General features: G+C 40.7%; 1 protein-coding gene across 1 annotated transcript in view; it reads left to right on the top strand.

Annotated features, from left to right (window-relative positions):
- JARID2 (jumonji and AT-rich interaction domain containing 2) overlaps positions 1-14,781 on the top strand; it is a 226,914-nt gene that overhangs the window by 98,239 nt on the left and 113,894 nt on the right. Inside the window, exon 2 of the mRNA XM_032222826.1 lies at positions 13,351-13,483. Coding sequence (XP_032078717.1) covers positions 13,351-13,483 — 133 coding nt within the window. The remainder of the gene's footprint in view (positions 1-13,350; positions 13,484-14,781) is intronic.

The raw sequence follows: 14,781 nt of genomic DNA, 5'->3' as shown, positions 1-14,781 counted from the left end.
TATTATGTTAAATATTATATTTATACTCCACCATATTTCCCTACCACTGTATTTGTGGGAGAGAAAGATAGACTGGTAACAGAATAATAGAGTTAGAAGGGACCTTTGAGGTCTTCTACTCCAACCCCGTTCTCAAGCAGCAAACACTATACTATTTCAGACAAATGACATCCTTATGCAAATTAAATGTGTCATTTTATACTATCCACATGACAGCACTATGGTGTAATTTAAAATGCCATACATATGATAGGAATTTCATTTGTAGCAACTGAAGTGTATTGCATCAATATCTGCTAAATTAAGGTTTTGATTTATAAATCATTATCATATCTCTCTCCCCCTCCCCCCTCTGCATCATACTTGATAAACATTTCAATTTGTCATATGGAAACACAAGCTACTCATAGGAAGGCTAGTCCTATTATCAAGCAAGCCAGATAAAATTCATTCCAGATTTCACATGCAACTTTGAACACCTTCCATTAATAAGAATAACAGAGTTGGAAGGGACCTTGGAGGTCTTCTAATCCAACCCCTCTTCAAGCAGGAGAGTCTATACCATGCCAGACAAGTGGTTCTTCGATCTCTTCTTAAAAGCCTACACTGATGGAGCACCACAATTTCTGGAGGCAAGTTGTTCTACTGATTAATTGCTCTTACTGTTAAGACATTTCTCCTTAGTTCTAGATTGCTTCTCTCCTTGATTAGTTTCCATCCATTATTTCTTGCCTTCCCTTTTGGTATTTTGGAAAATAGATTGACTCTCTGTTCTTTGTGGCAGCCCCTCAAATATTGGAACACTGCTATGTTGATCTTGTTCTAACATCGTAATAGCCCTGAGAGTTCCATGTTTCATTGCCATTTTATTTGTTGTGAGAAATAAAACTGAGTGATATAAGTTATCTAAAGTTGTATCACCATTTTATAACTAATCTACTGTAGCTTAAACCATGGTCAGAATTCAAAAAATTTAAGACGGTGACACTGATACACCACTAGATGCTTCAAATGTTTGCTAGATAATAAGTGATCATGTGATACCCTGTTGACCAGATGTCTATTAGATCAAAATAATTTCATTAATGTTAAGAGCAGTTAGCTTGGGCTCTAAACCCAAGGCAACATTCGGTATATTTGAATTTAAAAAATACTCCACAAGAAGAGAAAAACCGATATAAAATTAGGCCAAAAAGTCCAAATTCCAATGAACTCAGCAATCCATTCCTGGACACTGATGAGACAGATGCTTCAGAAAACTAGGAAGTAATTCAGTTAATGGCAAGCCATCTTCTATTCAAGCCAACCTAGATGTGTGAAATGTTTAACTATGTCTTGTAAGTTGGTGCTCTTTTAGTACTTAACAAGATGCTATCCCGAACCAATTTAAAGGCCCTGGAGCATTAAGAAAAATATAAAACAAAACATGAAGTATTTAACATCTCATCTAAATGACCCTTTGAAAATACATAGCAGGCAATAAAACCTTGATAGTTTTAAGAGAGTACTACACATTTATCCACATTTGTGGCTCCGGTTACCCTTCTATGAAAGAGAAATACCATATAGAAGCATAGAACACTATTCTTTTGGTCAAAGTACTGCCAAATCTGAATATGCTGTAATCCAGCTAGACCACAGCACATAAGGTCTTTCTGGCTACATTCCAATTTTATTTGGGACAGAAGGCCAGGCTTTTAAACTGTGGTGGAGGAATTACACAACACAAAACCCCTAATGAAAGGGAGGGAGGGGGATAATGCCTGAATAGACTAAAAGGCAAAGAAGCCTAGCTAAGAACGGAACACAGATTTATTCAACCTGAAGAATCCTGAAACAGTATACATCTCAGGTTTCCAGCAATACAGATATGATTTTTCCATGATTTCATGAACAGTTTGAACCTTTTTCTCCAACTGGTTAATTAAATCAAGTTTTGCAATAACCCAGGATTCCCTTAATTTATAAATGTACATTGAAAGTATGTAGTTTTTCTAGAATCTCATAGACCTTTCTTCTGAGAGACTAATAATAATAATAATAATAGGCAGTGAGCTAGTTAATGCAAATTGTTTTATGCTCACTACTTCTTTCTAGATGGAATGCCTATTAGACTTTGAATAAAAAGAATATCCCATCAGTTCTTCTGAACTCCTAAAACAGGGAACACTAGAGTAATTAATCTGCCTTTGTGAAGTTAGATTGTTTACATGTAGATTCCTTATCCCCATATAACAGGCTTATCACATTGCCATTAAAAACTTAACAGACCCACTGTAAACATGAAGTTCAGTGAATTCCCATGCATTGGCTTACATCCCTTCTGTTTTCAAAAAGGGAATAGACAATTGATGGCACGCTTCCAAGTGGGTAAACTCTTGAAGAGTATCATGCATCTTCCACATTATTCTTTTTAAATATGCCTGCGTAAATCTAACTGAATTCTGCTGCTCGTTTTTGGAAGAGCGGGCCCTGAGTCTATCAGGGGAAGATTGTTCTCCACTGCAAATAGCAAGCAGCCTTTGGATTAAGACCTCCAAAATCTGCAGTATTTTTTAAAAGGGTACATTTGCCAGCTGCGTGAATGTTGTCTCATATATCCCAAGTGTTTTTCACTATTTCTGAAAGTTGCTAATTTGAGAATAAAGCATTAAGATAGCGGCGCAATATAAGTCTCGGCCATCTCATCTGTGCTTCTGTGCGGCAGAGCCCAGACACTCACTCACCACCCTTTGGTCAGGCAGTACTTGAAAGGGGTGTCCAACCTCAAAACACCCACAGTACATAGGTACCCCTCCTGGGACTTCCGCAAGGTGTTGGACGCTCTGATGGGGGCCCCGTTTGAGCCATTGCGAACAGTGTCACTAAAGGTGGTGTTTCTGGTGGCCATCACATCTGCCAGATGGATATCAGAACTGCAGGCCCTGTCCGCCAGGGAGGACCTCTGCATTTTTCACCAGGACAGAGTGGTGTTGCGGTTTGGACCCCTCCTTCATACCTAAGGTGTGTTCATGCTTCCACAGGTCGCAGGAGCTGATTTTGCCCAATTTTTGTCCAGACCCTTCTCGCCCACTAGAGAGGAAGTGGCACACCTTAGACGTAAGGAGGGCTCTGAGGATTTACCTCAGAAGAACCCAGTTGAATAGAAAGTCCGAGGCCCTGTTTGTCTCATTCTAATTTGTTTTCTTTTCCTCATGTGCTATCACAAGAAATATTTCATGATTGGATATTTTGGAAGACAAAATCCCAATATCTCTAGAGGGTGTCAGTTGAATGAAACTTCAGCAGATGGTAGAGTTTTAATTTAACCATAAACACAATTGTGAAGAACCTAGATCTGGCCCAATAGATATTATCAACTGGGTAACCACCTATAGTGTTTCACCATGAAGAAGATTTAAATTTAATACTTCAATCATTTGGGCCAAATAAATCAGCATCATTTCCTATTTTCTCCTTAAATTGTCAGGTAAAAAGTGGTGTTGCTTCATTAGCATAGGAAGGAAACAGCAAAATGTAATATAGCGCAGTTGTTATGTCCCCTCCTCCTGTTTAATGTTAACTCCAGCAACTTCCAAGTGCACTTGTAAGTTTTATATAGATTTAAGATTATAAACTTAAAGGTTTTGTCCATACTGTGGGTGTTGATGAAGGATTATATAAACATTTATCAACAATGGATACATTTTATCAATCTATTAAAGATAATATAGTGCCTGCATGATAAAAGGGTGATTATACCCTGGATTGCGTAGAACAAGATTGTCAAACTCAAGCCCGTAGGCCAGCCCCGCCCATGGGGTGCTTAGATCTGGCCCATGGGGCCATCCTGGAAACCACAAAGGACCAGCCCCTGGCAGAGCGCTCAGGCCTCCACAGGCACCCGCCCCGACATGAGTGACATCGAACTGGCCAAGCCCACCCTGCCCTCCTGAGGTCAAACACAACCTTGATGCGGCCCTCAAATGAAATCTAGTTTGATACTACTGCTGTAAAGATAAGCAGAATCAGACGATCTGTTTTCTTTAGTGCCTGGAACAAAACTTAAAAGAAAATGCTGCAAAATCAGTCAAAAGTATTTTTATTTCCTTTATTTTTAAAATTTGTTTGCTGTCCTCACTACGAGGTGACTCTTGCTGGCTTACAACATTATTCTTAAACAGCTGGATCTCTTGTAAAAAGAGTAAATTAATGATAAACTAACACATGAAATATGTTTTAAGTCTGGTTTTTCAACCAGAAATGTTTCATTAAATGCAAGTTTGAGGGGAGAGGGAGCCAGTCTGTTCTTTATTGTATCTGAGAGCTAATTTGATTTTATGTCCAGCTTTAGTCCTTTGGGGAGTGATTGTTCACATTTAAAATCATTCTAACAACTGCTGTTGTCTCCTAATGTACAAAGGATGTATCTTCTAAAGAAAAATTATCCCTATATTTTCTAATTATTTTTTACTGAAAATACCAAAAGCTTCAAATCGTTAATGCTGCCTTGGTGGTGAAATGAAGAATGTGCTGCCTGTTTTTTGCTTTAAATCCAAAAAATAAGTTTTATATTGAATTTTGTTGTATGTTGCATCCCATTGTTTATAACCTGGAAGGCTGGAAATATAATTTCCTGTCGTGTTTCCAGACTGATATACAGGAAGACCTTTCAAATGCCTGTTTGTTGGGTGTGTTCCTTGAACAACATTTTTCATAGAAGTGATAGGAATATCAATTTTCTCTTGAATTTTGCGTGATGGTGGCATTGATACTCAAGAATCTGACCTTGAGAAACAGTTTGGGAGGTGCTTTACTCGGAAGTATCCAGGATTATATGAGGAACGCAGTGGCTCAGTGGCTAAGACGCCGAGCTTGTTGATTATAAAGGTTGGCAGTTCGGTGGTTCAAATCCCTAGTGCCGCGTAACGGAGTGAGCTCCCATTACTTGTCCCAGATTCTGCCAACCTAGCAGTTCAAAAGGATGTAAAATGCAAGTAGAAAAAAAATAGGATCACCTTTGGTGGGAAGGTAACAGCGTTCCGTGCACCTTTGGTGTTTAATCATGCTGGCCACATGACCACAGAGACATCTTTGGACAGTGCTGGCTCTTCAGCTTTGAAATGGAGATGAGCACTGCCTCTAGAGCCTTTACTTTTACCTTTATCCAGGATTGTATCTGGAAATTTGCTAGACATTCTAAATAATAACAAACATGTTCAAAACTATTCCACTGCCTCCATGATGGCGAACCTATGGTACGCATGCCAACAGGTGGCTCGCAGAGCCATATCTGCCGGCACGTGAGCTGTCAGCTCCAGCACGCATACTCGCACCAGCCAGCTGATTTTTGGCTTTCTGGCGGACCGGTGGAGGCTGTTTTTGCCCTCCCCAGGTTTCAGGAAAGCCTCCAGAGCCTGGGGAGGGTGAAAACGGCTTCCTCTGGCCCCCCAGAGGAAATACCAAGCTCAGCTTGGAGGCGAGCAGTATGGCGCACCTGGGGGAGGTGGGTTGTGTGCACATGCACATGTGGGAGCGTGTTTTGCATTTTGTTTGCCGGCACGCACATGTGCTATCACGTGCGTTCGTGCACTCGCGTTTTTGGCATCCAACAACAAAAAGATTAACCATCACTGCCCTACCTTATAATCTTCTCCTTATGTTAAATTAAACACATGTGTTATTCTGCATATGATTAAACAAACAACATTTTTTCTCTAAAGCTTCTTTGTTATGCCAGAGAAGTACTATGTCCTTACTGTTCTTCTTCTCCTTCTCACTCTCCTCCTTTCCTCCTCCTCCTCCTCCTCCTCCTCCTCCTCCTCCTCCTCCTCCTCCTCCTCCTCCTCCTCTATTTTAGGAAGTGTCAGCGGCATAATTTGTCTGAGGTAGAAATGTGAATATATTCCAGCTTGGTTAATACTAGGAGAAAGAAATATCTATGAAATACCATTGTAAATTCAACTTTTTGATTAGAATAGTTTATGAACACACAGGAATGAATTAATCTCAACCTCTTTATATATTACTACAATTGTGCATATAAGGATATTGAATGTTTGGTTGATCACTAAACATTGTGGGATTGTTTGGAAGAACTTTGGTGTGATTGATTATTAGGATCAAAGAGAACAGCAAATATTTTTGTTTCAGTTAACATTCTTTTTAAAATTATGTCTTTCATAGATTACTGAATCTTCTGATCAGAAGTGTTCTTTCAATAATTGTTAAATTATCTAAAATAATTTTTAAATTCTGGCAATAAAGCAGTGCTAGTAGTTGCGTCCTTTTTCACATCTTAATTAGTTTTTTACACCCTGGAATCTTTATTTTCTAGAAGAATTCTACATTCACAACTTGGACAAATGTGTTCTTTCTCACCCTTTCCCACGTATTAAAAAGAAATTGCATACTTAATTGATTAAGAATTATGATTTTAAACATTAAAAGTGTTACTTCTATAATACTTCTTATACTAAGTCCCTCCCACCCTGTGGCTTGCTTATATTGCTAGCATCTGAACACAAGTTTTTTATTTGTACAATTTTAATATACAGTAGTTGCATTTTAATAAAGACAGAAATCATACAGTGATAAAATATATTAGGAATGGTTCCACAGCCATGTTTTCTGGTTTTTCTGTTTACTTTGATGATTTGATTTGATTCGATTTAATAAATCTATAGGCCACCCAATCCCGAAGGACTCTGGGCGGCTTGCAGAAAATAAATTTTAAAAAGTGAAGAGTTAAAAACAAACAGAGGAAAACAGATTAAAAGAAGCACATCATGCACCCAGTCTAATCGGGGCTGGACCTCGGTCAAGAGGTCAACAGCCCCAGGCATGCCGGAATAGCCAGGTTTTAATAGGCTTTCGGAAGGTCATGAGAGTGGGTAGGGTCCGGATCTCTGGGGGTAGTTCATTCCATAGGGTCGGAGCGGCTACAGAGAAGGCCCTCCCCCGGGGAGCCGCCAGCTGACATTGTCTGGCTGATGGCACCTGTAGCAGGCCCACCCTGTGCGATCTTATCGACCGTTAGGAGGCATGCGGCAGAAGACGATCTTGCTTTAAGTACAAATGGATAGACTGATAATAAACTTAGAAGTGCTATTGGCTTTCAATTTTAGCTTATTTACGTATGGAAACCTTAGCCATTTTTATTACCGTATATACTCGAGTATAAGCCGACCCGAATATAAGCCGAGGCACCTAATTTTACCCCCAGAAGCTGGAAAAGTTATTGACTCGAGTATAAGCCTAGGGTGGGAAATGCAGCAGCTACGGTAAATTTCAAAAATAAAAAATCAGTGTTATTTGAAACTCAAAGTTATGTTTATTCAAGGGACCCGCTTAATTAAAGTGTTCTATAATATCAGTATGACTTATAATACTGCAAGTCTGCAATATTAAAATACTTGTATAGGGGATCCCCGGGATCCCCCGAAGAGATCAAATCACAACCAGTATGCCACCTTCTTGGTATATTGTTTTTATTTTCACTGAGTTTTTTAAAATGAGCATTATTTCATCCTTTTTTTCTTTATGTTTGATTGGTATCTGCAATTTGTGTTAATTCTGTTCATACATATAATATAAATGAAAAACCCAGCTCTCTTAAAAAATATTTTAAGTTCTTTCTGGTGCTCCCTTTTAGAATTGGCCAACTAATATTTCTGTTCACCCAACTAATGTCAGGCAGAGTTAACTGAAAAAGTAATTTTTCATGAAAGGACATTTTCCTAGGATTTTAATTGTTCTTACTGTCAGATTTCTCGTTATTTCCAGCTTGAGTCTCCTTCTGACAAGTTTCCATTGCTTCTTGTCCTGTCCTCAGGTGCTATTGCTGCCGCCGCCTCCTCCTCCTCCAACAGCACCAGCACATTTGCTGCCCAGCGCTGCGGCTGAGGTGAAGCCGCCAAAGCTCCCGCTGGCGCCCCCGCAGCGTTGGGCGGATATCCGGCAGTGCTGTTGGAGGAGGAGGAGGCGAACCAGCCTGCCATCGCCGGCCACTGCCAGCCCCGCCGCTCTTCCCACCCCCTTCCAAGCCCCACAGTCCAGCGGATGGAGCAGCGAAGCCCCGGGGCTTCGCTACTGCTCCCCGCATTTTCTGCACGGGGATCCCTTGGAGAGGGGATTCCAGCCTGCCATCGCCAGCCACCGCTAGCCCTGCCGCTCTTCCCACCCCCTTCCAAGCCCCAGTGGGCTTGGAAGGGGGTGGGAAGAGCGGCAGGGCTAGCGGTGGCCAATGTTCCCTCTAATTTTTTTTCAGTGTGAGCGGAAAAGTATAGTGTTTGAGCAGCACATTTTCATACCTGAGCACCTGGATTTTTTTCATAGATGTCACCCAAGACAACGAAATTAGTGTTATTTGAAACTCAATTCTACCATGTAAATATCCATTAAGTAAAAAAATCTCCCTATACAGGTAATCCTCAATCTACAACCATAATTGAGCACAAAGTTTCTATTGCTAAATGAGACATTTGTTAAGTGAGTTTTGCCCCATTTTACAACCTTTCTTGCTACAGTTAAGTGAATCACTGTGGTTGAATCAGTAACCTGGTTGTTAAGTCAGTCTGACTTTCCTACTGACTTTCCTTGGCAGATGGTTGCAAAAGGTGACCCCAGGACACTGCAACCGTCATAAATATGAGGCAGTTGCCAAAGATCCAAATTTTGATCCTATGACCATGGGGATGCTGCAATGATCATGTGTGAAGAACAGCTGTAATTCACTTTTTTCAGTGCTGATGTAGCTTTAGTCATTAAGTGAACTGTTGTAAGTTGAGGACTATACTTTCCCCCTTACTATCCAATAGTCTGCAGTGATTTAGCAAGTTATGAATAAATTACCAACTGATGTAGATTAGCAATTGGAGCACTTAAAGAAGCAAACAAAGAGGGGAGAGGAAGGGAGGGAGGAAGGAAAGAAGGGAGAGGGAGAGAGAAACAGACAGAGGGAGAGACAAAAAAGGAAAGAGGAGAAAGAGAAAAAGAAAGGGGAGAGGAGGGTGGGAGGATAAGAAAAAGAGGCAGAAAAAAGAAAGAGAGAGAAAGAGGAAAGGAAGAAAGAAGGAAGGAAGGAAGGAAGGAAGGAAAGAAAAAAGGAAGAAAAAAGGAAGAAAGAAAAGAGGAGAGTAGAGAAGGAATAGAGGCCAAAAAAGCAAACAAGGAAAAGTAGGGAAAAAACTTTCACTGGAAAACACTATTTTTCCATCAGTGCAAAACTTTCCTAAACAAGGTTAATTTTCTGGATTTTGACTTTCCGGTCCAGGTGGACCAAGAAGCCTTTATTTTCTTTTTCTAAAATCAAATAAAATCTGCAGAGCACCAGCACGCCATATGAAAAAGAATTTGTATTTGCAAGTAGGTTGATCACCAATCCATGACAAATAAGCTGAAATGCAATATTTAAAACATTCTTACTAAACAGCAGTCTGCCTTCGCTGGATGGCTTGGATCTCTCGCTGACTCTCCATGAAAGCACCGAGATAGAAACAGCCCTCCTGTGCGACATTGACAGTAGGGAGATGGGGGAGGGGTGCCTCGCCCTCTCCTGGGGAGCCCTGTCTGGGGAAGAACCCCCCTCCTCCGGCCTCGGGACCGTCGGTTTCTCCGACGGGTCTCCCCCCCCTCCTCTGCCCCCGACCGACTTCCTTTTCTGGGCTTTTTGCAAATGAGCCGGACGCAGCCGAATCTCTCTCTATGTGTATGTGTGTATGTGTGTGTGTGTGAGCGCGAGTTGCCCAATCCAGTTCCTCCCTCCGTAGTTTTGAACCTGGGAGGAACTGGTTTGGGCAACCCGAGAGCTCCGCCTGACGCCCGAAGGGCTTTGCACGAAGAAACACGGCTTGAGGCGCAAGGACGGTCCTGGCTGTGGGGCGCAGGCCCCTAAAATCCTCTCTTTGGTTCCCTCCTCCTCCCCCTCCTTCCACAGCCTGCGTGACGCCCTAGGCTGAGAGCTGCTGCTGCTGCACAGCTGAGGGAGGGAGAGCAAAAGCAGAGGCGGGGCGCCAAGCTTTGGTTAAGGCAGGCAAGGGAAACCGCGAGCCGAAAGGAAGTCTTGCTGGGAAGACGCGGCAGCAGGGCTTTAAAGGGCTCCCTCCTCCCCAGCCAGCCAGCCCACCCAGCCCATTCTTCCCCCGCCACAACTGTATCCAACAGGCCAAGTTGCTGGGAGGAGAAAGTTTGGGCTGCAGGACATGAGATTCCTCTGGGGAGGTCCTTTGCGGGAGGCCAGTTCCAGCCGCCTGCAAAGGACTTCCCACGTTTGCTTTGGTAGAAATCTCTGCGCGGCAGTTAGAAACTTCTGCGCGGGGATTTCTTTCCATGTGCGCGGCCGCGCACGCGCGCACCTTAGAGGGAACAGTGGCGGTGGCTGGCGATGGCAGGCTGGAATCCCCTCTCCAAGGGATCCCCGTGCAGAAAATGCGGGGAGCAGCAGCGAAGCCCCGGGGCTTCGCTGCTCCATCCGCTGGACTGTGGGGCTTGGAAGGGGGTGGGAAGAGCGGCAGGGCTAGCGGTGGCTGGCGATGGCAGGCTGGTTCGCCTCCTCCTCCTCCAACAGGCAACAGCACTGCCGGATCCAGTTGTAGACTCGAGTATAAGCCGAGGCGGCTTTTTCAGCCCAAAAAGTGGGCTGAAAAACTCGGCTTATACTCGAGTATATACGGTAATGTTATCTGCTCACATACTATATGAATTAGGAGCAAAGGACAATGTACGCAGCATATTTTCTCCGAATCCAGTTCATAAGAAATCTCATATATCCATTATGCAATCCTGAAGTTCTGATAATGTTGTGATTTTCCCTAGAGTAGTAAAAGTAAGTGCTTTAAATTTTATTTTTATTTGCAGATTTATAAAAAATAACCCACAATTATAATTTTTTGATCCTCCGAACATTTTATACTTTTAATTCCTGAACCCTTGTTGAAAATTCAGAAATACAACCTCTATCTCAAACTGATTAGTATTTTTCTGGCATGATTGTTATAAATATGTTTGATACGATATGACACAAGATGTGGTGTGATGTGATACAATATGATTGCTTAATTTTTCTTATTTAACAAAATTATATTGAGCTAATTTAACCAATGCTTATTAGGTAGGACTATTGTAACTTTGTTTTACTTAAAATCCCAATTTTAAATCCAAACTGCACACTCTATTATTAACTGGCTATTGCTGGTAAATAATGTGATCTTTAATTAAAGATAAATTAAAAGTGTATGTGGCAAGGATAAGGAGAGAAGAAAAAGTGGGTTTATGGAACATAGTAACTAATGTTCTACTTTGTAATCCTTTGCCCATGGTAGAGAAGCACTTACTATACTTGTGAATCAATTCTTAGTTTAACATGAGCATTTATATATGGTACTATTTCTTATAACAGATCCACCAGAATAAAATATATGTAGCTCAGGGTTGAATTCTGGAATCCTTGCTGCTCCGTGAGCCATAGTTATTTACTAGCAGTTATTTCATTACCCAACCTGATAGCGCCATGGACCTCATGAACCTCTGCTCGTTGCCTACTTTTGGTTTGATGGAGAAATATGCAAATATTCTAAGTACTAGTTGTCACTTTGATGGCTTGGGACCAAGTTTACTCAAGAGAATATATCACCCCAGTTGTTTCTACCCAACCTATCAGGCAGGATGGGAATGCTTTGGGTCGCTTCCATTAAATAACGTAGTTGAAAAGGCCTACAAGAGGTGTTTTTTCTGTTGTAGCACCCATCTTTCGGACATTCCTCCCTCTAGGGAATAGGATGGCTCCCACCACCCGGTTGGCTTTTCTAAGTCCAGGTCTCAGATCCTGACTATGGTGAAACAAACAAAAGTTATGATATTTATGTGGTTTCTTAGCTTAACATTTAGCGACATGAGATAACAGTTGTATCCCTTCTCAATCCCCAGCCCTTCACCTGACCAATGTTAATCTGGTTTCTCAGAAACTGATGATTTGGGGTAAAGCTAAGCGGTTAATTCCAATGTGGTCTGTGGCTTTTTCCATGCCACAGAATAGCTGGAATAATTCTCCTGTAGTGATGAATGTTTATAGCCCTATTATGCAATTTCTTAACTGTTATTGGTTATTCTTAGTTTTTTAAGTTTGTTAATTCTTAGGCTTGGGTTTATAGATGCCATTTACATCAGCAATGCTTTTCCCGTTGCCCTTTTTTTTATTTAAATGAAATGATTGATTCTGAACAGTATAACAGAAAGTTTTGATGGGACATGTTTTCCTTGGAAGGTTTTCTGCAAAGGCTATAATTTTGGCTCGGACCCGCATATGTTTTATGTTCAAAGCAATCTAGGCATAATATTCTGTCACTGCAGCACAGTAGTCTTTCTCTAGCCTGCAGTGTAATCTTCTGCCAAATTGCTAACTTGCTTTGCTATCTTGCTCCCTGTTTTGGTTTCCCCACAATCAAATTATCTGTCATAGAACTAGGATAAACATTTGTTCTTTGTCTTCGGTAACTTGTTCTGAGCTTTAAATAGCAGAAATGCCACTAACTTGAATAATTTATTTAAAAGATGTTATACTCTAAACCGATTGACTGTGTTTGTCATGCAGAATGCATAAGTTCTTGCCTTCTGTAATGGATCACCGATGCTGGTGTTTTGATTTCTCACTGAACCGGGGCACTGAATTGGGATATTCTTTCTGAAATGAAGGTCATCCAAAAAACTAATCTTCTCACTTGGCAGTTCTGCAGCCCTTGAAAAAGGGCAAAGAACGCATTCTGATAAACACACAGAGACTTGATGAAATAAAAAAATGCTGGGTGAAGGGTGTGTGAGTTAAAGGTACTTCATACATGATACTTGATCTATACAGGTAGAAAATATGCACTATTTTTTATGCTGTAAGATACATATAGTTATTTGTCTATAGTCTATAGCAGCTGCAAATCAGATTAGAGATATTGATAATATAGATCAGATTTAAATGTATATAGGCTCTATAAATAACATTTGTTCATAAAAGACTGGTATAATGTATGTGCTTATGTTTCAAGAGTTTAAGTAGATAATGATATCACTGGGAAAAAAAGAGTTTGTTTCCTGTATAAGGACCATGATGGCTGGTATGAATAGGAGAATCGGAGAAATGGTGTAAAAAAATGTTGAAGTGAAAGAAATAATGAATAAATGAGAATTAGCAGATTAAAATATAGAATATAAGGTTCTGTTTTTGAACCCAGTAAAACAGCCCAAAAAGTCAATGCTGCTTTCAAAAATTAAATACATGATGATGATGATGATTCTAAAGCCTCAATTTCTCAAGCAAGTGAATGTTCCTTGTTTTTGATCCTTTCAAGTGAATTTCTTCTCTCATTTCTTTTGTTCCAATAGGACGATAGTGATGGAATTCCATGGTCAGAAGAGAGGGTGGTACGAAAAGTCCTTTATTTATCCCTAAAGGAATTCAAGAATGCACAGAAGAGGCAGCATGATGGCATTAATGGGAGTCTCAAAGGGGTAAATGGTAAGTCTGTTCTTGGGAAAAGGGGTTTTGCTGGTTCATTATTTTGGAGTTACATTAGGCAAGTATGCTTGTGCCTGGTCTTTATCTTTTACTGTTGTAGATAGACTTTTTCACTGCTTTCTGCAGCGCCCTGTTTCGAGGAAGAAGAAATGCTGTGAATATTTATTTATTATTATTATTCTCCTTTTCCTCCTCTTCTTTCCTCTAATACAGTGTTTCTTGATCTTGGCCATTTTAAGATGTGAACTTCAATGCCCAGAATTTCCCAGCCAGCAAGTTGAAGTCCACACATTTTAAAATTGCCAATACTGATTTAATAGATAAATTGTTTTTTCCCCCCTAAAAAAGGTACTGTTGCACAATTAATTAAAGGAAGACATTATATGCCAAATCTAGGAAGCACATTATGAGGGGAATTTTAGAACACATTTGTCTATTTAGAAATCCAGGAGCAGTTGAGTGGCTGTGATAAAAACATTTTTCATTGCACAGGGAATGATAGATGTCTGAGATGGCATTCTGACCATCTAAGTAACTTAAAATGTCTTCAAGTGCTGACTGCAATTGAGCATTATGCAAATGTTCCAAAGTGCTTCTTTCCTATAAGATGAAAGCTCAGTTCAGTAGTTAAATGGAAAATGCACTCTTTATTGAAGATTATGTAGCTTCAATTTAAGTGTTTTGGGTTGAATTGCATCAGATCATCTGCAGGATCCAACATCTGATAAATATTTGTGTTTTGTTTTATTTATTTGTATCCTGCCTTTATTACTTTTATAAATAACTTTAGGCGGTGAACAAATCCAACACACCTTCTTCCTCCTATTTTCCCCACAGCAACCCTGTGCAGTGCGTTGACCTGAGACAGGATGACTGGTCCAAGGTCACCCAGCTGGCCTTTATGGCTAAGGCAGACTAGACATAAACTCTCTCCGATTTCTCTGTCAGTTAATAATGTGAAACATCAGTTTGCAACATGTTCATATTTTAGCAGTTAACCACTGCTTTCCAAGGCATGACTAAGACAGCTTCTGGTTTCTCCCAGAGTAGATTTGACCCAGTTTTCTCTCAGAAATTCTCACACACAAATATATCAACAACAGTATTTCTGCCCAAAATAAAATCAAATTTGCTGCCATAAGTCACGGTATGCAGCTTGGGTGGAATCTGTGTGTGTGTGCATGTGCTTGTGTATGCGTGGCTGCCTGCCTGTGTGCCTGCCTGTCTCTCTGTCTGTCTATCTGTCTGTCTGTCTTGGTTCTTCTATTTGCAGAATGTATTGATGTTAGTAACTTTTG

The sequence above is a fragment of the Thamnophis elegans genome, chromosome 8 (genome assembly GCF_009769535.1).
Source record: "Thamnophis elegans isolate rThaEle1 chromosome 8, rThaEle1.pri, whole genome shotgun sequence".
Lineage (NCBI taxonomy): Eukaryota > Metazoa > Chordata > Lepidosauria > Squamata > Colubridae > Thamnophis > Thamnophis elegans.
Note: the sequence above shows the minus strand (reverse complement) of the source record. Positions and strands in the feature narration are given on the sequence as shown.